Below are 23399 nucleotides of genomic sequence, written 5' to 3' on the forward strand. Positions count from 1 at the left end.
GACCGAGGGACTCACACACACACACACATCTTTCTCTCTCTCCTGCTGGCAGTGCAGCCCCGAGCGCGCCCCCGACCAGACGCCGCCGCCGCCCCTCGCGCCGCCCCCAGCGCCGCATTGCGCTAAACCCTCTCATCTGAGGCATGAACTAACGCAGCCCGCGATGACCGCCAGCCAAGATTGCAGCCAGGTGAGCACAATTATTTTCCTCCCTTCAAAACAAACAAATGCCCACCCCTATCCGCAGATGCGCGGGCCTGAAATCGAGAACAGGAAGCGCCGCATCGATTTTTCTCACAATCGACTGAGACGAGAGAGTTTTAGTTTTTTTTTTTTTTATAAAAATATGCAAAATTACCGATTTTTTTTCTCTTCCAATTTTTGGCGCAAGTGGATGCGAAAGTAGAAAGTTGCTGCGCTCAGCATCTATCGATTTTCGCGCCGCGGCCGCTCTCGTCGGAAAATAAACAAAGTTGGAAAATCGACAAAAATGTTGTAAAGGAGCAGAAAATGAGATGCGCCGCACAAAAGCAGGGCTTTCTTTCCTTCTTTGTGCTATGTTTAGTCTCGGAGCTGAATGCATCTCTTGAGAGAGAGAGCGGCACTAGAAAGTCTCCTAATTAACATGTCCATTAATTTCCGAGGAAAAGAGCAAAGAGCTCTGCGAAAAACGTATACGCTCTCGTAATTCAATTCTTCAACTCTCTTGCCCGTCTCGTTGAAAAGAGCGAATGTTGTTACACAAAGCGGCGCTCAGCACTTTGATCTGCTCTCAAACGCGCGCGGCGTCTGAAATAATATTTGACTTTGATAAAAGCTCGCCAGCCAGATAAACGGTGCATCTGTCTAAAGAGATGCTCCAACCGAAAAATTTTACAGCTAATTGTACTCGGATTAATATTGTTTTAATTAATCTTTAACGCTTTCCTTAACTTGACTGTATAAAATTTTAGACAAAATGAAAACATAATTTTATTATGCCTATTTTTGAATTTTCAAAGCAAATTTCTCTATATTTTTGTGTTTTTTATTATTAATTTACTAGACCATAAAAAAAATTACTAAACCAGCAATTCAAAAATTTAATCAGTGCACTTAGTAGAATTCTTTGCCTTTAAACATTATTTTTAAAGAAGAAAATCATCATTGCCAAAATTTTTATTTATGAATATTATATTTAAGTTCATGCCTGATTTCTACAAAAACTGATAATTTCTGTAATATTTTTGTCTTATTGAATAAGAATTTTATAAATTTTGCTTAAGAATTTGAACTTTGACAGCACACAACTGCCTTCGCCTTCTTTAAAGACGATTTGAAGTACCAGCCAAATATCCTAAGATGCTTTTGTTTTAAAATAATCATTAAGCTTTAAGGGGGATTGTAAAAAAGATTATTGGACAGTTCAAATTATCAGGTTTCATCTTAAATATTTAACTAAAAATGTATTAATTCTACTAAAATACGGTTATTTTTGGACATTTTTCTTTATTATTAGCAATTATTATCAGATTTTCAAAAATTTGGAAACATTATAAGACAAGGGAGGACTTAATTGCTAAAAATTAACTAAATTTTCTATGGCAATTTTCTACAATAATTGTTTCCTTAAAATTGGAATGACAAAGATTGATTAAAATTTTATTGAAACAAGCTCGGATGACCCCGATAAAGCTGGCATTATGAAATCAGACCTCGATTTTATTGTTAACGTTGAAACATTTTTCACGGTTTGAATTACAAAAGTTCCTCTCGCCAGGGGAATTCAACCCTAAGATTATTCAATCAGACCCATTGCTTATCTTGTTTACCTTTTCATTCCTGGTCTGTTTTGCTTTTGATAATCGTCCACATCCCCTTGAATATTTTTTTTCTAATTTGAAGGTGGCAAGCCTTGGTGGGTTTCCGCGGCTGCCGGCGCCGCCGTCGCTGAGCCGCAGCAGTTCCAACGTGTCGAGCACCCTGTCCAAGGATGGCTGCACCAACTTCACCGTCCGCGTGGTCAGCAACACCAGGTACAAGCACCTGTCGCAGGTGCTGGCCGCCCTGGCAGTCTCGCTGGGGCCGCTGGCCGCCGGCCTCGGCAAGGGTTACAGCTCGCCGGCCATCGCGTCGCTGCAGGAAATCCAGGAAAGCAGAGAACTCGCCAGACGCTCCAAGCCCAACCTCGCCAACGTCACAACTTTTCAGTAAGTGCAAAACATATTTTTCATATTATCAAATTAAAGCACGGTCTAATTATATCTTTTATTACCTGAAACGGTCTTTGGAGAATTTTTCCCGGCCAAAATTTTGAAGAATTTATCAAGAAACAAAGATTATTTCCAAAATGGAAATCTGCAGAAGTTCTAAAAATGAAAATTTTTATAAAATTAGTTTTTTTTTTTTTTTAATTTTTACTAGAAAATCTATCAAGAATTCTGTAAGTTTTTTTGGAACCTTTTAAATATCAATGCAATTTACAATTAATTTAAAAATTGTAAATTTTTAATGGAAATGAAAATCTATATTATTTTCTTAAATCGTTGTTTTCTTATTAAAATAAAAGTTTGAACATCGAATTTTTGAATAATAAAAAAAAAAAAAATTTGAATCTTTTTTTGAATTGATAAATTTTAAAATCTGTTTCGTTTTTCAGTGATGGCTTCCCCGTTTCTGAGCAACAAGCGTCGTGGGTGGCGAGTCTGTCGCTGCTGGGGGCGCTGTTCGGCGGCGCCATGGCCGGCGTGGCGCTGCGCTACGGTCGGCGCCGCATCCTGATCGTGTGCGCGGTGCCGTTTTCGGCGTCGTGGCTGCTCACCGTGTTCGCCACTTCCGTCGAGATGATGTTCGCCACCGCCTTCGCGGGCGGCTACTGCTGCGCCCTCGTTCTGCTCGTCACTCAAGTGAGTCGAACACTAAAAAAAAAAACTGTTCCTTTCATTAACACGCGGCAAAAAGTTTCGGCTCAATTTGTCAAGGCAAGCGAAGTTGGAAAAAGCGCCTCTTTAATCAATCAGGAATCTTTTTTCTTGATTGAGGGATTTCAAAACTTTGCAAAGGCATGCAACCAGCCAGACGCGCGCGTCGAGCGGGTTGCATACTTCGCGAATAGTCAAGCGACGAAAGCAAAACTTCTCAAGAGGAGAGTGAGTTGTCGCAAACGGAATGCGGACCCCAGCGAGTAATTTGAAATCAATTGCCTCGAATATTCAAGGGGGGTGAGAAACGTTTTTGTTTCAAAGGAATTCGCTGGAAGCTTTAATTATTAAATTCCTCAAATTCATGGGATAAATTATTGTCTGCATCAGTGGTGCAATTAATGAATATTAAAAACCAACTATGGTAGCTTTTTCTATGAAAAATCGAATAATTTTTAGTATTCTGGTAAAAATTCCAAGTCGTTGTTTTTTTGCACAAATAAGTAAACCTGAATTGCTATGAAGATTATAGGGATCTTTCCGTCAGTTTTGTTATAATAATTGGGCTTTTGGTCGTTGGTAACGCTGTGAAAACTGATTTTGTTAAGAAAATAAGCGTTCCCAGTGGCACTGCAGCAGCAAAAAGATGGATTGTTTTGGAGGAAACTGACAAAAATACCCATGAATCTACAGCATTCATATTTTAAATCTTTATTTTCCAACTTTTTTTTATTAAATCTCCATTTCAATAATATAAAAGGAATATCAATGGAAAAATTTATTCTTATATATGTATGAGGCATTATTGAGTTGCGAATTTTGTATTTTGATTTATGAAAAATATAGTTGCTGCCAAAGAGATTTTAGAAATCATTAGAAATATTAAGAAATTTGATAACAAAAAGAGGTCAGTCCTCAAATAGCAAATCAACCGCATGTATTTGATGAGTAAATAATATCAAAATATTGATTGAAAAGGTTGCTCCAGTTTCATCATTGATAAAATAACACCCCTTGTTCAAAATGAGGCTGTTCAAAATCAATTTTTACACTTTATTTAATCCTTAATCCTGATTATACTGGTTCAAATATCTTTTAGGCATGAAAAATAGCAAATTGAGGAACAAAATATTCGCCTTTCTCTAATTTTATTGAATTTGCGCAGGTGTACGTGAGTGAAATCGCGTCTCCGGAGGTGCGAGGCGCGTTGTCTGCGATGCTGAAGGTGGCGAACCACGTGGGGGTGCTGCTGAGCTTCGTGCTGGGCGCGTACATCAACTGGCGGCAGCTGGCGTGCGTGCTGGTCGCGGCGCCGCTGCTGCTGCTGGTGGCGTCGGCGTGGCTTCCGGAGTCGCCCTCCTTCCTGTTGGTGCAGGGCCGCGAGCAGGAGGCCGCACAGGCGCTGCAGTGGCTGCGCGGGCCGCAGGCCGACATCACGTGCGAGTTGGCCACGCTGCGCTCGAACGTGCTGCGGCCCAAGTCGCACCTGCGCTGGCGGCCGCAGATGTGGCGGCCGGTGCTGCTCACGTGCGGCCTCATGTTCTTCCAGCGCTTCTCAGGCGCGCACGCCTTCAACTTCTACGCGGTGCCCATCCTGCGCCAGACGCTGGGCAGCGGCGTCAACGCGCACGCCGGCGCCATCGTCGTCAGCATCGTGCAGTTGTTGGCCGCCCTCGCCTCCGGCCTCCTCATAGACCGCGTCGGCCGCGTCCCCCTCCTCGCGGCCTCACTCGCCCTCATGGCCGCCTCGCTGGCAGGCTTCGGCGCCGCCGCCTCTCAAGGCGCCGCCTCCGCCTGGCTCCAGCTCTCCTGTGTCCTGCTCTTCACGGTTAGTCAATCTAAAGTTTGGGCACAAAACTTTTTCCTGCTTGGTATTTAGTGACAAAACCTTCCAAGAACAATTTTAAAAGGCAAGGTTTGAAATTCATAGGATTTTGCAAGTTTTATTCTAAAATTCTTTTGTGTACAAACCCACAAAACTGGGTTATTTTGAAAATTTGAACATTCAATCCTAGCCTCACACAACAGAGCAATTTTGAAAAGTTCAACATTCGGTTAAAATCTAGTATGAGGCTCAGAAAAGTCAATAAATTGGGTTTTTCTTAATTTCACTTTTCTTGCCTTCGCTTCAAATTTAATCGTGCGCGACCAGAATTTATCACTCGATTGTATGTTTTCAGCCTTTGTGAACACAATTAAGCGGTTAAAATCAAGTTCTGGCCATGGAAAATTCAATAAATTGCGTTTTTCTTAATTTCACTTTTCTTGCCTTCGCTACAAATTTAATCGTGCGCGACCTGAATTTATCACTCGATTTAGTTGCAAAGTGTCTTTATTGATTGTATCTTTCAGCCTTTGTGAACACAATCAAGCGGTTAAAATCTAGTTAGAGCCAATCCTAGCCTCACACAACAGGACTGTTTGGAAGATTTGAACATTCAATCCTAGCCACTCACACATCAGGGCCATTTTGAAAATTTGAACATTCAATTCTAGCCACTCACACATCAGGGCTATTTTGAAAATTTGAACATTCAATCCTAGCCACTCACAATTCAGGGCTAATCTAAAAATTTCAACATTCTATTCTAGATACACACACAGCTGGACTATATTGAAAATTTTATCATTTCATTGTATCAACGCACACAACTGAGCTGTAGTCTGGTGTTTTATTTTACTGCAGTGCATGTCTTTATATGTTAAATATTTCCAAAATTATCTATGATCTTCCATGTAGTCCTGCCGTATTTTTGTAGCAGCCTCTTTACTCATAATATTTCTAAATTATTTCTTTTAGCGTGGGCGTTTCGTCGTTAGATATAAATTACATAATTTCACTAATATGGCTCGATCTAAACTATAATATCAGGATTTGTTAATTTTGTCATTTTAGTTCATATTGCTGAGTTTTGAACCATTTCCCTAGACATTATTATATATATTTTATTGTAGAATTTAACTTAAAAAGCAGTCTTGGTGTTGCAGGTGGCCTTCTCGCTGGGCATCGCCCCGATCCCGTGGCTGCTGCTGGCCGAGCTGTTCCCTCTGGAGGACCGCGGCGCCGGCGCCGCCATCGGCACCGGCTTCAGCTACACGTGCGCCTTCATCGGCGTGAAGACGTTCGTCGACTTTCAGCAGTGGCTGGGCATCGGCGGCGCCTTCTGGCTCTACTCGCTCATCGCCGTCGCCGGCCTCTTCTTCGTGCTCGCCTTCGTACCTGAGACCAAGGGCCGCGACCTCGAGGGCTCCTCCGACCAAGAGCAACAGGCTTGATACGAGATGCAACTCGAGGAGCGCCAGGCCCTGCCCCTCGACCGCTGCTGCAACTCCACCAGCACCGTCTAAAACGCAAACGTTTCTGGGTGCAAACGTGTCTCGTCTTCTCAGTCAGCAGGTCTCAAATTACACTGCGCGCAATTTAGGGAAGATCAAGCCGAAAATGTCCCTTTTGTTTTGTATGTGACAACAATGGTCTTTAATTTTTAGGTGATAAGTTTTTTTAATTTTAGGACGGATTGCATCAAAGTATTTGCAATTATAAAACGACCACCATTTTTGTACAAACCACATTAGGTGCTTTTAAAATCTCCTTCTAAAAAAAGCCCTTCCATGAAAATGAAACATAATCTTTTATCAAATTAAATTTTTATCTGGCTTGGAAAAAATGGACGGATTACTAATGACTAAACAGATCTGCTGACGAGTATTTTGATAGGGCACGAAAACGTAGAAACAGAAAATGGTGCGAAAATTATAAACGCCTCTCCTACAGTCAATAATAGAGCTTTCTCCTTAGCTGTAAAACTCACGCGCACATTTATATACAAAAGTCTGAGACATGGCCACACATTTCGGAAAACCATATCTCTTTTCTGCATTTTTTTGTTGGTAACAATTAAAATATAGTAGGACACCAATGTTTTGTACATACTCCTCTGTGACTAGCGGCATTTTTGCTTAATTCCCTTGCTTCGGAGTCGAGTGGTCTCTGCTCTCTAGTCTCTTTTTTTTCTCTCTACACATATATTCGCCGTTAATTGGTATTTTATTAGCTATAGGGACTTTTTATCATTGAAGACGTATCAAAAACTCCTTTTGCAAAATCCAAAACGCGGACGGACGCACATTTTTTTTGTCTCGAGTAATAATATCAAAAGCGAAATAAATATATCTCTCCTTTATACACGCAAAGTCGGTCTATATATAATAAGTATGTACTTGTGAGACGGAAGTCGATTTTATTAATTGCTCTTGTGCCAAAATTCATGTGGAAAACGTCAATTGAAATAATACAATAATGTGTATAAATATTGTTCATTGTGTGTACGGTCGGCGGTGCGATTAAAATTTGCTGCTGGATAAACTACTACTTGGGGGAAAGATGAAGAAGAAGTGCCATTTAATGTTAAGTGAGAAAACAGTGAGAGCGAAAATTAAGGCAATAAAAATCCGAGCAGCGCCGTTCGAGTTTCCACGCGCAATGATTTGTATAACCTTTTTGCCTAGGCCTATATACACACCGAACTTGGTTTTTAATGTGTAAAAAACATACGAAGCGACAATATGCTGTGTAAATAACTGTATAACTTGTTAGACGAAAGACTCTCGCAGGAGAATAATTTAAACAAAAATAAGGAATCATGTATGACATAATAATATCTCATCAAACGACAATAAGGACAAGTGCTTTAGAATCAGCTCTCTGATAATAATATATATTATATTAACGATAGGATATCAGAAAATGACGCAATTTAAGTGCGGAAACAATATCAAACACTCTATGAATTGATCTTATATGAATATTTAAGGATGAAACTAATAAAGGTCTATTGTCTTCGAAATCGCGTCTCATTTCGTAGAAGGAAAAATGCAAGAAAATGCGTTTTTTTTTCATTTTGGTTCTGCACAACCAAGGAAACAGTTATATTCTCATATATATAATTAATCTAGATTCTCTCTCTTGATCTTTCTTTATCAACAATAAACACTTTGTAAAACCAAACGTAACAAAACGGAATGTTATTATGATCTGCTGGCGTGCTACATGTGATCACACCTTGCGCAACATTGGCAAGTTCAGCACGTCCGGCACTTCGACGTCCTCCAGCCTGATGTTCGAAGGGTTGAACGGGAAGCGGACGGGGAAACTGAACTTTGAGTCCATCAACAAAGTAGCCTGCAACAGATTCCGAATATAGAACGATTAGTAAAGAAATTACCGAGAAAAGTCAAATATTTTGAAAATAGTGTCAAAAATAGTTAGATTTAATTTAAAGTTCATAATTTGATGTTTTAAACAGTAAAATGTGTAAAATATTTTACTTCAAAGACACAGAATCAGGGGGGAAAAGTTAATTTTAATGAAAAAAAAATTTGGTGTCCGAATAAATTGAGATTAATGAGGGGCTTCTGTTAAAATACAGCACAATTAATTTTGACGATTTTTTAATTATACTTTTGCATTGGTTTGTAGATGAAATTTCTGAGGAAAGAAGAATTAAATTCACATAAAAAAATGATTTTAACAATAAAATTATTTCTTACAAAATTTTTCTAAAATATTCTATTTTTTTAAATGTCCTCCTATGAAAAATAATAAAAATTTTTACGAAGTTCATATCACCCCAACCAAGTTGGTAGGTGAAATTAATTATGAAGGTTAATATGTAATCGAATGCTATTTTTCCGTAGCTCAATAAACAAAATTGATAAAAAGTGAGAAGAATAAAGTGTGCGAAAAACTCTGATCTATACTGCTGACATTCAAATCAGTTGATTTGAAAGTGGGCAAACGCAAGGAAATTGAATAAAAAAAAAACCCCCCGGCTGGTCTGTTTAATCCTTAAACCTGGTTTTTCCGCTATTTTTGTAGCGAAATTCACAAAAGAGAGATTGAAAAAAATTGCAGAGATTAAAGTGTGTAAAAGAGACTTAACTAGTTGGCCTCGCCAATTCAGATGATTTGAATCAGGGAAAATGCAAGAAAAATAAATTAATTCTGATGGAAAACCAGCATGGATTAATTAATCCTGGTTTTATGCTTTTCTACGGTAGCAAAATAACAATAAGTGTAAAAGAATGAAAAAAAGTGCGGTGAATGAAAAGAGCGAATGACAAAAATCTAGTGGGCAGTTGCAAATCAGCTTGTTTGAATCTGGGCAAAAGTGATCGAGGAAATTAAATTATTTCAAAAGCCAAAACCGGCTGGTCTGCTTACTCCTAGTTTTTATGCAATTTTTTCATAGCAAAATTTATTAATACTAAAAATAGTAATAAATATTTTAAAAAATTTTATGTTTTATAACAATATATTTAATAATAATAATTTAGATAGATTAAAAGTGCGGAGAATAAAGTGTGCAAAAGACACTGATCCTCAAAAATTTAGATGATTTAAATCAGGGCAAATGCAAGAAATTTAAATGTATCTGATTGGAATCGTTTTTTTTTTTCATGAAATAACAAAATAAACTTTTTGCACCAAATTAAAATGAGAAATAACAAGGTTTTTACCTGTCCTTGTGACTCGGCTCGTTCTCCGAGCCGTTCTTGGATTTGCCGGATGAACGAGGCGGGAACTCGTTCCTCATATTCATCAGCCGGCGTGTACAAATTAAGTATTTTGATGATCTGCAACAAAATCGGTGTTCAAGAAAAGAGCCAAAATCAATCAGAAACATTATTTCCAACCTGGAAGACCGAGAGCTTGTCGCACATTTCGCAGACGGCGACGACGTCGTTCTCAGTCTTGCGCGCCTGCAGCAGCTGCGAGGCCTGGATGATGGGCTGGAGCGTGTCGACGACGCTCTTGTCGGAGACGCGGTGGTCGCGCAACCACTGCTCGAGGTGGCTGATGTTGTAGCGGATCTGCATGCCCTTGGACCAGTGGCAGAGGTCCTTGCGCAGCAGCAGCGTGTTGAGGGCGGCGGCGCAGATGAAGTAGAAGAGTTGCCGGAAGATCTGCGTGACGACCTCGGGGTCGGCGCCGTGCAGCACCAGCGTCCGGTGCACGAAGCTCAGCTCGTCCAGCAGCGAGTTGAGGCCGAGTCGGCCGTCGGCCGCCGCGCCCACCGGCGACAGCGGCTCTGACCGGCCGCGCATGCCCGCCGGCTTGTTCGACGACAGGCCCGTGATGGCCTCGTGCTCGAGCACGGCCGGCTGCACCAGTGGCTGCACCCGCGACTCCAGGTGCTTCATCAGCGCCTGGTAGATGCAGATCGCGATGTCGCTCAGCACCTGACAGAAATTACCACATTTCAAAACCACAATTCAAACCAAACCACGTCTATAATTTAGACAAAATTGTTCTTCGACAATTTAAAATTAAATTAATTAATAGGACAATTTTTAGCTCATTCTTTTTCAGTCTCTACCAAGGCAATAACATGGTGATCAGGTTACTAAAGGTCACTGACCCCTTGGCGACCTGTGACCTTTTTGAAATTTGTTTAAGTGTGTGACACATGGATGGAAAGAAGACGTCAGCAGGAACATTTTTGTCAATCCTCTTTGATTGAAGCTTTGATAAAAATCTGGTCAAATAGACACTTTAAATGTAGACACCCTCATAGAAATTTGTCCTCACCTGGCGGTACTGCGAGAGGTCGAAGTTGCGGAGGCACTGCTCATTCTGCGCCGGCGTGTTGTCAGCCTGGAAGGCCTTGTCGCCGCTGTACTGCTTCAGGGTGTGCAGCAGACGCAGGGTGTTGCTGAGCCAGAGGACGTGCGTGTCCAGGTCCTCGGAGCGCTTCTTGATGACCTTGCGCAGGCCGTTGATGGCGTTGGTCAGCAACGTGCGCACCTTTTCGTCGTCGTCCTTGAAGTCCGTGTGCCTGATGCACATGAAGAGGATGTAGGCGGGCAGCCCTGGCAGAAGGGTCACGGCCACCTTCGGCTTCAACTCTGAAAATTAATGAGATGAATAATGACGAAAAAATTTAAATTTTTGAAATAACGAACCGTAGATGATTCTCCTGATGATGAGTGTTTCCTCTCCGGACTGGTACTCAAACATGCCCATGTAGTCGCGCTCTTTCTTGCGCATCACAGGCACGGGCGGTTGCGGCTGCGGCGACGTCGACTCGGGCAACTGATCCTGTTTGGCCATCGGAAGGGTGTCGCCGTCGCGCCTTTTCACTTTGCTTGCCTTGCGCTGTTTCCGCAGCTGCTCCATCAGGCTGTCGATTTTCTCTTGCAAATCCTGACAATTTCAAGAGGAACGGAACAAAATTAAATAAAATTCTGTTTAAAATTGGGACATTTCGACAATTTCTTAGGAAGTTTTAAACATTTGTATTGAATAATTCCACTTATTTCACTCAGTGGCATAAATTTTAAAACAGATTTTTAATTTTTAATTAAGGATTTGCAAAAATGCTGCGATGGATATAAAACGATTTGGATTTAAGAGTTTAATTATTGTGTGAGAATGTTTCAAGTATGAATTTATTTTCTTTTTGCCCCCATCACTTCCTTATCGGGTGCCAAAATAAGGTTCAAAGGTCAAAAATTGGTAATCATCCACGTTTTCCTTCCTTCTTTTGCTCTTAGCTTTTGATTTTGCCACGTGAAGTTGAAGTATTATTTTCTAGATAGCTTTCGATTCACAAGATGTCATAGGTCAAAGTATCCAAAAAAGCCAGTATACCTCTTCTGGAATTTTAAACTGTCGGAGAAATGACATTTTTAAATGACTGAAAAAAAAACACATTTCTCAAGGGGGTGAAAAAATTTCAGTAAAAATATAATATTTTTTACATATTTTGGAAACTTTGACATTTTTCAAATCGAAAGCTATCTAGAAAAAAATAGTTCACTTCATCACTATTCTCAAAATCAGCAGTTATGATTAATTCAACCCTTGGATCTTACTTTGGCACCCTTTACTGAAGCGATTGGGTGAAAAGAAATTGTTTTTTCATAATAAACTTAAAATACTAAAACACACTTTGAATAATTTTAAATCAATCGCAGCGTATTTTCCAGTTGTTGGGAAAATACTTAATTAAAAATTTTTATAAAAGTGTAGTTTTGAATTTAGATAAAGCATCTTGCACTGACCAAGTTTTCGCCGGTGAGCCTCCTGATCTCGTGCTGCATGTAGGCCTCTGTCTGCGACTGGGGGCTGCCGTTGAGGCCGATGGCCAGGATCTTCTGCTGGGCGTCGGTTTCCTCGCGCAGCCGCTCCTCCTCGGCGCGCCACTCGGCCTCGCGCCTCTCGTGGCGCTTCCGCAGACTCTGCACCTCCTCCTCCAGCTGGCGGTTGATCTTCTTCTGCGTCTCCAGGGCCATGATGAGTTCGCCGTCCTCGTTGATCAACTCGCTCTCGCTGCCGTACTCGAGGGTCTGCGTCTGCGAGGCCAGGACGCACCTGAGCTGGATGCACTCCTCCCTCCTGCGCACCAACTCCTCCGTCAGGGCCTCGGTCTGCCGCGACAACTCGCGCGCCACGCCCGACGAGTCCTTGTCCGAGGCTGCGTTCTTCAGCGCCGTCATGCTCGTCCGCAGCTTTTCGTTCTCCATCTCCAGTTCCTGGAGGCGGAAGTGGTCCTTGGCCCGAACCACCTCCTCGCCCGCCTCTGATCGCGTCTCGAACTTCTCCACCTGCTGCTGGAAGCGCTCCTTCTCCCGCTCCAGCTCGCGCACCTTCTGCTGCAGCTTCAACACCAGCCCCACGTCCTCCTCGCCCCACATGCCCGAGTCCTCCTCGGGCGCGTCGTTCGACATGCGACGACCTCTCGGGGCCGGAGTCGGCTTCAGCGCAGCCTCGTACCGGCTCTGCAGCTCCTGATGGTCGGCCAGCAGCTTCTGGTACGCCATCCGCTCCTCGTCCTGCTCCTGGATCAGCATCGCTTTCTCCTTTTCTATTTGCATTTTTGCATCCTCTGCGAACAAATAATTCCAATTATAAAAAATTTATCCACTTCACCAGTTATTTAATTAAATAACACTGGTTCTTATTAATAAGATGCAAAAAAAAAACTGGCGTTGAAACATCAAAATTGGTGCAGGAAACCAAAAAATTGTAAATTACGTAAACAAAGCTAATTCTTGGAGTTTTGCAATTCTTTGGTCGCCTGAATGAACCAATTTTGATTTTTCCAACCCCAGTATTTCTAATTTGGCATCTTATAGGATTAAAAGGATACATTCTATTGTAAGAACCAATGTTAATGAATATTACACAGCAAATGAAGAAAAACGATTCAACAGTCTTACCTCTGACTGCCTTCTCAGCCGACTTCAAACGTTCATTCAGTTGCTCCACAGCCTGTTTCAAGCCTTGATTGTGCTTGTTCACATTTTCTAATTGCTGGATATATTCCTTTTCTTTCCTGGCAGCGGCGTTCGTGAGATCAATCTACAAAAATTTCAATTGTAAATAAGTAAATTTTATTCATTTCAATCAATATTGCTCGATTATGAATTATTTTTTTGCTTTTTAATTTTTTGGCAAGATATTTGAAGAAATTAACAGCCCACCTTATCGTCTATCTCGTGCCTGAGTTGCTCCTTGGCGATGCGCAGCTCCTCCTCGAGTTCGGCGATCTTCTCGGGCAGTTTCCTGCTGATCAGCTCGGCCGCCTTGAGTTTCTCCAACTGCTGTTTGGTGACACTGAGGTCGCCCGAGGCGCCTTTGAGGCGCTGCTGCTCCTTGTTCATCTCCTCGATGCGCTGCTGCAGCGAGATGATCTTGTTCTCGAGGCCCTTGTTCAGTTTCTTGACGTGCTCCACCGAGCGCGCCTCGGCCTTCAACTTCTTGAGCTTGCGGCGCGCCAGGAAGCGTCGGATGACGCTCTGCGCCAACACCAGTCGCGTCGTCGCGTGCAGGTACCGCCGCCTGGCCAGCCAGCCGCGCACCCACCTTTGGATGATGATGGCCTTCGCGTTGTACCGCAACGCCATGTACCGCCGCCGCGCCAGCATTCCGCGCGCCCTCGTCTGCAGACCGACCGTTGCTTTCCTGATCGCCCGGAACTTCTGCCGCGCCATCCATCCTCGAATCTAGAAGGAAAAAAAATGAACAAATTTGTATATAGAAAATGGTTTTAATTTCATAATTTGAATTCAAAATGGCACTGGTTGAAAAAATTAAAATAATGTAAATTTTTAACTGGTTTTTACAACACAAAATTTCGATCGAAATGTTTTTTTTTCTCATAGAGTTCAAAAGAGATTTGATTGCGAAAAAATGCAAAAACTCTGCTCCTAGTATAACTACCAGTGTTGACGAGCACTCAAAAGCTCATTTTTTTCAAGCCACGAGCGCGAGTGGGCAACGGAGAACACCTCGGAACGCCAAGCAGCGTCTCGGAACGCCTTGCACTGTCTCGTGCTTCCTCCGTGTCTAAATTAATAATTACCTGTTTCTGAATTCTGATGGCGGCGCGTCTCTCGCGCTCGTTCTGGGTGCGGCGTCGGGCCAAAACGCCCCTGGCCCTGGTCTGGATGCCCCTGACGGCGCGCATGATCTTGGTGTACCTGCGGCGCTGCAGCCAGCCCCTGACCGTGCGCTGCATCATGAGGCAGCAGGCGCGCAGCCGGTCGGCGCGCAGCTTCTCGAGGTAGGCGACCTGGCCGGCCCTGAAGAAGATCTTGGTCTTGCCGAAGCAAAAGTGGTCCTCCTCCTTGATGACCCGCTTCAGGATGTGCTCGCAGGTGCGCTTCATGTTGGCGCGGTCGACGTCTGACGAGCGGCACAACACGCGGTACCGCTGGAAGAACTCGGGGTAGGTCCAGCGCGAGGGGAAACCGGCGGCGCTGATCCTGATCGTCTCCAGCACGCCGCACGCCCGCAGCTGCTGCACCGCCCGCTTCGGGTTGTACTCGAACTGGGCCTTCGAGTCGTTCGGCTTGATGCAGCGCACGTAGTGAGGCGTCGTCGCGTTCAGCGTTTGCATCAGCATGTTCAGTGAGTCGCGGAATTGCGAGCCCACCTGAAAAAAAAATGATTAAGAACGAAAATCATGCTAAAATTTACATCAATTTTCCTGAGCAGTTCCTGAAGATATATTTTTTTCATATTTTTTTTATAACTGCAACCGCGAATATTCTAGAGTGATCAAAATATCACCTATATATGTAATTTTTTATGCTGAACAGAACAACTTTACTGTTGACACCAAAGCTTTAGGTCAAAGTCACTTTTAACAACGATTTTCTGATTTTCTTTATTACAAAGTTAAAAAGATGGCGGACCCATTTGATGTATTAGCTTGTATAGGAAAAATTTAGGAAATTTATCTCGAATGCTCAATAAAGTATGTAATTTTCAGAATAGTTTTGAATTGTTGACAAATCACGTCCGGAGTTAATAAACCAGGTGAAAAAGCCACCAATTTCACGTGAGTGAATTAAAATATAAGCCCATTTTGTTTATTTGAATATAATTGAAAACTCTAACAGACCAATTTGAACTGTAATGCCTGTTATTTCCGGATTTTTTTTAATAAAAGTAAACATTTTTCCTGTTTTTTAATATGAATAGGATTTGTGAGAAAGCAAACAATTTAACTTCTGAAAATTACATAAATTATGCAAAATCACACAAGCTACAATTTCTCCTATACCTGCAAAACAATCAAAAGGTACATTCATCCCCAGATATTGATTTTTTTTAATAAAAAAAAACATTAATAAATAAGTAAAAAATTAATGAAAATTGATGATGAAAAGTTGTTTGACATAAAAAATTACGCCAAAAATTTGTATCACTCTAGCATTCGCCATTGCAGAGTTATACACGTTTTAAATTTTCATCAAAATTTCTCAAAAAGACAAGTAAGTCAAAATTTTTGGGTTCTAAAATTTTGATGAACAATTCCTTTATAAATGCTCTCAAACATAAATGTGAGACTAAAAATGATTGCTGGTTTCCTTTAAAAAAAAATTGCTCCGAAGGCCCTGAGGGTATCTATTGGAAATGCACATTTGAAAAAATATTGAATTTCGAAAAAAGACTTGTCTCATCAAGTAGGTATGGGATATCATATTATATTATATTGATAAACATGATATTTTGGTAAAATATGTCTGAATGATTTGAAGGTAGATTGATCTGCGATTTGCATTGAACTATTTCACTAAAACTGCCTTCGTTACGGTGTTTATTTTTCCAATTTGGGCATGTTTAGAGCAATTTCTTTTTGTGCTAAATGAAGCAGTTTAAAATTCACTATTCACGTGAAATATCAAGTGTTCCACGGCAAAATTTTCAAAGTAAGATTAGAGGTAGAGAATGAGAGAGATTAATTTTTTTGCATCCATTGGAATTGGAATATTTATATGATTGGCCAAAGAATAGTTTGTTGCAGAAAAATTTTACCATGCACGGTTAAAATGGGCAAAGGTGTTTCCTCTATTAAAATTTGGTTTTATTAAACTTTGCTACAAATCCAGTCTTCAAAAGTTTTGATCAATTTTTTCTAGTACATTTGCTCAAAGTAAAGAGACTTTTTGTCATATTTCTTACCGTCTTTTTGTGACTTTTTGTGGCAGTGCCTGTAGCTGCAGGCAGGACTTTGACTTTGGTTGCTGATTGTTTCACTGGGGCCGCTTCTTCCAAAAATAACGCCCTAATCAACTCGTCCTGCAAAAGCTCGTGAAAAATAAATTCAATTTTGTTTTTTTGATTGAGACGTACTTTGCTTTGACGAAGAACTTCTATTTGCTCTTCAATCACAGTATCACGATTTTTATCCAAAAAACCACCACTCTGGTACTCGACCTCGTCCGCAAAGTGGTGGATGATGTAGGCGTGGGTGCCGAAGCGCGGCTTGTTGAAGTGTTTGCTCTTCTTGCACCGCTCGTACAACTTCTCGGCCCACGAACTGTCCGAGCCTTTCGGCATCTGCAACCAAACTCACTCTTTACAAAACACACCGACACTTGATTATTATTTTGTTTTAAAACCGACTCTGCACTCTTCGTCGAGGAGGTCCAGGATGCCGAGCTTGGCCTCGATCAGATCGATGCACGGCTGGTTGTCGTAGAAGTCGATCAACTTCCACTCGATCTCCTCCTTGAGGTACTCCTCCTGCTCCAGCTTGAAGACGTGCTGGTTGAACTGCTGCTGCAGCTTTTCGTTGGCGTAGTTGATGCAGAACTGCTCGAACGAGTTGATTTCGAACGTCTCGAAACCATAAATGTCCAACACGCCGATGAAACTCTGGCCGCGGCCTGTGTTTTCCAACTCTCTGTTGATCTGACGCACTATCCACGAAAACAACTGCGCATAAACGTGCTTGGCTAAAGCGTCTTTTGCTGCGGAAGCTTCACCCACCTGTCAATTCAAAGGTAATTCATTAATTCTTGGTGTGGAAACTAACATGAGGATTAATTTAAAAGCCAATGTAGTCCAGGAAAGAAAGGTTTCAGCCTGGAAAAAATTAATGCGCCTAAAGTTTTCACCACTTATTAGATGTGCTTTGAGTTTGCTTAAATTAGTCAAAAATTCAGTTGTTTGACGAAAGGCCAATTTCTTACATTGTTTATTGTTTTTATCTCTAGCTCTTGTGGAAAACATTTTAGAGAACTATGTTTCAAACAAAACTTGTCGAAAATTTAATTTTGCACACTTTTTGCTTTTAACATTTTCATCTAAATAATGCAAAATGCTTTTGATTCCAGGATGAATGGATTTTTGTAAAACCACTATTGGATTGCTAAGCAAAATGTTGCCAGGATGTTGTATGATTTCAAATTTATTAAAATTTACTCCCAAATAAATTTGATTGTTTCAATTCAAGGAAAGTTTGAATAATAAAGAAGAATTAAAAACTCTCACACAAATAACAAGTAACTCAGAAACTACTCTTAATTCTTTTTTTATGTTTTAAAATTCTTGATATTTTAATCATAAATTGAAACAAATTCCAAAAAAAGTTTGAATAAATTTCCAACATGTTGCAATTTGAGATTAGAATTGAACTTGCCGGCATGGCCTTCATGATCTCGTCACGCATGCTGACGATGCGCCTGGTGCAGAGCCACTTGCGCAGCGCCTTCTCGTCGACCTGCAGCAGGGCGCAGGCCTGCTTGAGGTGGGCGTCGTCGGCGGCCACCCTGCTCTCGGCCTCCTGCGCCTCACAGATGCTCACGTTGCCCAGGTGCAGGACGGCGCCGAGGGTGCGGAAGATGCGCGCCTGCTGCTCTTGGCCGAAGCCCAGCAGGGTCAGCGCGTTCTTGGTGTCCTCGAAGGCGTGCGCGTCGTCCACGCCCGGGATGGACGCGTCGTCGCCCTGGTTGGTGAAGCGGAAGGACTCGCACGGCCCCAGCCTCAGTTCGGCCAACTCGGCGCACCCCCGCGCGGCGCACAGTTGGTAGAAGACGTGGTAGTTGCGCTCGCCCGGCGCCTGGAACACCACGCGCGACTTCTCCAACAGGTAGGTGCGCATACTCGCGCCCTGGATGTGGTGCCGCTTGTCAAAGTGGATCTCGATGAACTTGCCGAAGCGACTGCTGTTGTCGTTGCGCGTCGTCTTCGCGTTTCCGATCGCCTGCAATTGCCACAGAAATCAACAGATTATCTTTGAAATTGGAGCGTAATTATTATAGCAAAAAATGTTTTATCAAAGCTGACCTTAATCAAAAGATTGTAAAGGAAAGACTAATCTTTTAATAATTTTCATACTTTTAAGAATACCTGACTAGGCCCGGTTGTTTTGGTTTGAACTAAATTTTGAAGACAATTTTCAGTATTTCTCCCGCCAAAAAAGTGGACATTTTTTCTCACCTCCATGATGGGGTTGGAGGCGAGCACCTTCTTCTCGACCTGCGTCTCGCTGGCGGCGCCGCCGACCGTGGCAAAGTAGCGCATCGCGTATTTCGCGGACACGGTTTTGCCGGCGCCCGACTCGCCGGACACGATGATGGACTGGTCGCGCGACTCGCGCTCCAGCTTGGTGTACGCCTCCTCGGCCACCGCGAAGATGTGCGGGTCGAGGTCACCCAGGGCCTGACCCCGGTACGCCCACACCGTGTCCGGGCCGTAAATCGGCAGCTCATGGTACGGGTTGATCGCGACCAACACGATTCCTGCCAATTAAAAGAAAAGAAACTTTGAAAATAATATTGGCAACCACATTATTGACTTGGTTCTCCCAATGTAAAAAGGATCTCGAGATAAATCCAAAGGGATAAATTTTAATGCCCTGACCCGTGATCAATAATTTTTTTGTTCCACCTTAAATTTTTTTGTAAAGATAACTTTTTCTTACCCCGCGTCAAAAGGATAAACATTTATCACGCGCTATGATCAAACCAGATTTTTTAAATACTGACCTATTGATCAGAATTTTGCGAGGATCATGAAAATGAGGGCAAAATAGATATCCATATCTACCGTTAAATTCTGTGTAAAATTGGGTTTTGGAAATAATGTTTTAATTTTACTTGCATGAGTGAATCGCGTGTTTTGAAATGAGTGATTCTCAGTTTTGGAAAATTGTGTTTTCCAATGTTATGAAAATTTCAAAATTCATCTTATATAATTTGTCTCGGACAAAATTATTAAAATTAGTATTATTTAACAATTTTTGTACACATGTGCATTTACCAATTTAAATAAAATTCGTATTAATCGATATTTAAAAATTCATTTATAACAACTTTAATTAAATTCGTAATTACTAATTTTTACCGAATCCGTTGGAGTTGGGAAATTTTACACGCACAATTTTTCAAAGAAATCATTTGTTTCAACAAACAAAATTTAAAAAGTTACCGAGTCTTTAAATAACCATAACCAGCTGATTTGATTACAGCTCGAGTTACATGTTTGTCCTATTGATGCGGGTTTAGATAATGTTATGGCAAACTAATTGGGGACAAAAAATTGAAGGTGGGATTAAAAAATATTTATCCTAGGACAGCGGTATAAAATTTATACATTTGGATTCCTCAGAGGATAACTTTTATACTAGGAGAACTGAATCAAGAGCCCAACAAAAAAACTGGAAAGTAATTATGGAATCGCTTATTAGAACAACATTAAATGACGTCGTCCAGTTTTCTTGGCTAGAAAAGTTGAAATGTAAAAAGCATGTGACATGTTTAATTAATCCGCGATCTTGTCAAGGCCAATCAACTTATTGAATCATAATTCAGCCGGACGGGAAGTGAAAGGGTTTAAAAGTTATTTGTAGAATTAACATCAGAAACTTGTGATGGGCTTTGTATGAATTTATATTTGACGTTTTTCCTAAACAAATATGATTCAAGTAAAAATAAATTCTCCAAATTGTTGTTAGTGTGCTTGTGTGTTTCTGCACCAATTAGGGAAAAGTTATGTCTTTGTTTGTGTTGTAAAGCAGTTTCAGGGTTTAATTTTTAAGTGGTTTTAATGACACTGTGCGAGAAAACCTTGGCTTTAAAGAATGGAATATATACCAAAATTTTGACTTTTTATTATGAGAGTAATTTTTAATTAATCAAAAAGTTATCTTTTAATCTGAAAATATTCAAATCTTAATTGAAAGTTTTAAATTTTTTGGACAATAAAAATTAATTAAAAGTGAAAGTGGAGCGATTATTTTCAATTTCAAAATTATTAAAATTTTTGCAAATGAAAAGTAGGAGAATTTTCAAAACACTGACCGCAGTAGGTGTAAATGGCGTTCTGGCTGCAGAACCTGACTTTGAGGTTGTAGAGCACGGCGGGCTCGTGCAGGTAGGAGAGTGAGGTCAGGTCGTTCTCGCCGATCAGAATGTCTGGGTTGCGCAAGGGCGGCAACTCTTTGTCGTCCTTGATGGTCAGCTCTTGTTCCTGCAGGACCAGAATTAGCAAATCTTTCGAAAAAACCCTTATTTTTGTTACCTTTCCGCGTTCCGTGAGGATGACGAGGGCGCCACCCTTGTAGTCGTGGCGCACCTCGGCGCCCTCCCACACATCCTCTGCGCAGGGCACCCACACCCGGGCCCCCTGTCAACACACAACACGTCAAATTTCAGTTCATTCATTCGTCCGACTCCCAATAAAAACGTCAATTCTCAACGCGTGACTGGCTAATCAATTTTTTTCTTCTTTCCAGCACAAGAAAGAAATAACTTTTCAACTCGGTCTGATGTGAATATTTGCATTTCATAGGAATAATTTTTTGGCGGTTTGGAGCAAGTGTCCGATTTGCACTTGGCAGTGGCTGAAGTTTAAGGCTTGACAGGATCGAGGGGAAATTTGATCACTGCACCTATACAATGCGCGCGCGTGAACCCGTACAAATGGTGTTGATTTTTTTAACGTGCACGAGAAATCCCGCCGCTTTTTTATATGTATGCACAACACACGCTTAAAGCTCAGATCCGCCGTCAGACGTGGGTGGATTAATTTTGTCGGAAAAAGACAACAAAAGTCCACGACAAGTAAAAATGGAAAATTAAAAGACGAGCAGACATAGTTGATGTAAATCCGTTTTCTTTTACATTTTCAAAGTGATTGTTTTTAAATTTGATGATTAACTTTCATTTTTTACCTTAATGAAAAAGGTTTGTTTATAAAACCGATTTAAAATATCCCGAAATCTGAGCGTTGGTCTTGTTATTGTTTCAGCCGCCATATTTCTGATTTTAGAATTCTACTTATTATGTGATTTGAGCAATTTAAGTTAATTTGATTGAGTTCAATTATAAGATAAACAAGATAAAATATATTTTTAGAGGAATCCTTAGAATAAATATATCGTTTAAAAGAGACCATTAATTTGAATAATTAAAAACATTTAAATACATCAAAATGAAAAAAACTTGTTATAAAAATTCAAGTAATTTATTTCTGCAATAAAACTTGAGCCTACTAATCACAATAAAACATGAAACTTCAATGCTTTTCCAGCAAGGCGATTAGAATGTTATTAATTTTAATTACCATTTTAAGTTCTGATTTTCCAATTTCAATAGAATCAATAGAACAGTTGTGCAGAATTAAGCCAAATTATATAATAATCACAAATAAAATTCATCGGAATTAATGGAAGGCACGTGGCTACTTTCTACTCTGAAAAATATCGTGACAAAATTAAATTGGGCTGAGGATTTTGTGTCAACTCTTAAATCTATATATAAATATCTGTTTATAGACATCTAATGCAAAAAGGTCCCAAGCTTAAGCCATTAATTCTGCACTGGTTGATGCCAACGTGCAAAACTGGTTTTCAGAGCTGCTAATAATAAGTTCCAAAGAAAACCTTGGAATAGTTAGAAAATTTTCGAGTTCAAAACGAGAGTAAACAACTGTAGAATTTGTAGTTTACCACAAGAAAGAATTTGAGCATCAAAAAAATTATGTTTATAAAATTTGAAAACAAAATAAAAATAAATTTATTTTTATTTTTATATTCTATATAAGAATTTATTTAGAATTTGAAATTCTTATTGAAATAATTGTTCAAAATGCGTCGTGTGAAAGGCATGGAAACTATTATTTCGATGGAATTGATTTACAGTTTCTTGGGTTTCTTGATTGAGTGTGTGTTTGTTGGAGCTCGAAGTCCCCGTGACCGTATAAATAAATTCTATCTGATATTAGATTTCAGCTGTTTTTTTTTACCTCGGTGTAGAGGTGGGCAAAGTCGGGGGCGGCGTGCCAGCGGCCGAAGCGGCGTTGGTGCGAGGGCAGGCCTTCGGGGCCCTCGGGGCAGCCGTTGACGGGGGTGCCTTTGGCCCACAGCACCCGGGGCAGCACGCGGATCATGGCATCGGGGCCACTTTTGCTCAATCGCCACTCTCGCTCGCACGACCGACCGCACTTTGTTTGACTGAAAGACTGACTCGAGGCGCGAGAAGAGAGGACGCGGAGAGAGAGAAAAAAGGAAACCTGACGCCGCGCGGCCCCTTTGCCCCCCGTGATCGATTCACTCCACTTGCAGTCCCTTTCCGATCGCGCCCGTCATTCCTCCTCGGCCACCTGCGCGTATCGAAAACTTTTTTTTTTCAATTGTCACATCACATTGTTTACATTCAACGTTTGTAAACAATTTTTTAATAATTAAACTATTGCTATTATTTGCGTTAATATTAATTATAAATGCAAGTTGTACAACAAGATTTTGTTTAATCTGATACATTCATTCTGATTCAAATTATGTGCGATTTAAAGAATTTTATTATGCTTTCTTATTTTCAGAATATTTAGAAACTTTTAATTAATTTATAGAATTTTCATATCTTGTTTTCATGCTGTTTGAACAAAATATTTTGGTGCAAATTTTTAAAACTTTCCTTCCTGATAACTTAAAAGATTAGGATTTTTTCACAACAATGTCTTTGAATATCAATGCTGTCACCAATTTAAGAAAAAATGCACTATTCTGTTGCTTCAGCAGAATTAAGGACAATTTTCTTGTTACAAAAATTGCCCAAAAACTATGAGAATTTTATGACGTTTAGAGTTAAGGTGCCGTCTTCTCAGGCAAATATTATAATATTACTATAAAATTGCTAGTGGTTTACACCAACATCTTAATTTGCAACTAAAATTTTAGATTAAAATGTTTCATTCTC

At 40.8% G+C, this 23399-nt stretch overlaps 2 protein-coding genes across 3 annotated transcripts in view; one reads left to right on the top strand and one right to left on the bottom strand.

Moving 5' to 3' along the window:
- Positions 1–8397, top strand: LOC132201341 (facilitated trehalose transporter Tret1-like). The gene is made up of 5 exons (XM_059627441.1): positions 1–190; positions 1885–2189; positions 2639–2885; positions 4066–4728; positions 5889–8397. The coding sequence occupies exons 1-5, from the start codon at positions 164–166 to the stop codon at positions 6174–6176; spliced, it is 1530 nt and encodes a 509-aa protein (XP_059483424.1). The 5' UTR covers positions 1–163; the 3' UTR covers positions 6177–8397.
- The window catches only part of LOC132201338 (unconventional myosin-Va), a 19144-nt gene continuing 3056 nt past the window's right edge, over positions 7312–23399 (bottom strand). Inside the window, exons 2-17 of one of the 2 annotated variants that reach the window (XM_059627437.1) lie at positions 20722–20826; positions 20502–20670; positions 18640–18941; positions 17840–18403; positions 16822–17187; positions 16549–16755; positions 16378–16494; positions 14270–14842; positions 13389–13910; positions 13125–13266; positions 11967–12790; positions 10866–11106; positions 10492–10808; positions 9597–10142; positions 9420–9536; positions 7317–8082 (exon numbers count right to left, since the gene is read on the bottom strand). In XM_059627437.1, the coding sequence (XP_059483420.1) occupies positions 7957–8082; positions 9420–9536; positions 9597–10142; positions 10492–10808; positions 10866–11106; positions 11967–12790; positions 13125–13266; positions 13389–13910; positions 14270–14842; positions 16378–16494; positions 16549–16755; positions 16822–17187; positions 17840–18403; positions 18640–18941; positions 20502–20670; positions 20722–20826 (5238 nt within the window). In that variant the 3' untranslated portion in view covers positions 7317–7956. Of the gene's footprint in view, positions 8083–9419; positions 9537–9596; positions 10143–10491; positions 10809–10865; positions 11107–11966; positions 12791–13124; positions 13267–13388; positions 13911–14269; positions 14843–16377; positions 16756–16821; positions 17188–17839; positions 18404–18639; positions 18942–20501; positions 20671–20721; positions 20827–23399 lie in introns of both variants that reach the window. The other variant, XM_059627436.1, reaches the window with a different exon arrangement.

The sequence above is a fragment of the Neocloeon triangulifer genome, unplaced genomic scaffold (genome assembly GCF_031216515.1).
Source record: "Neocloeon triangulifer isolate White Clay Creek 2 clone unplaced genomic scaffold, ASM3121651v1 ptg000014l, whole genome shotgun sequence".
NCBI lineage: Eukaryota > Metazoa > Arthropoda > Insecta > Ephemeroptera > Baetidae > Neocloeon > Neocloeon triangulifer.

Excerpts from the sequence above, each read along its gene's own strand:
- LOC132201341 (XM_059627441.1), top strand. The coding sequence starts at position 164 with ATGACCGCCAGCCAAGATTGCAGCCAG. Across the intron at positions 2,190-2,638 it reads GCCAACGTCACAACTTTTCA|TGATGGCTTCCCCGTTTCTG; the intron begins GTAAGTGCAAAA and ends TTCGTTTTTCAG. Across the intron at positions 4,729-5,888 it reads CCTGTGTCCTGCTCTTCACG|GTGGCCTTCTCGCTGGGCAT; the intron begins GTTAGTCAATCT and ends TTGGTGTTGCAG.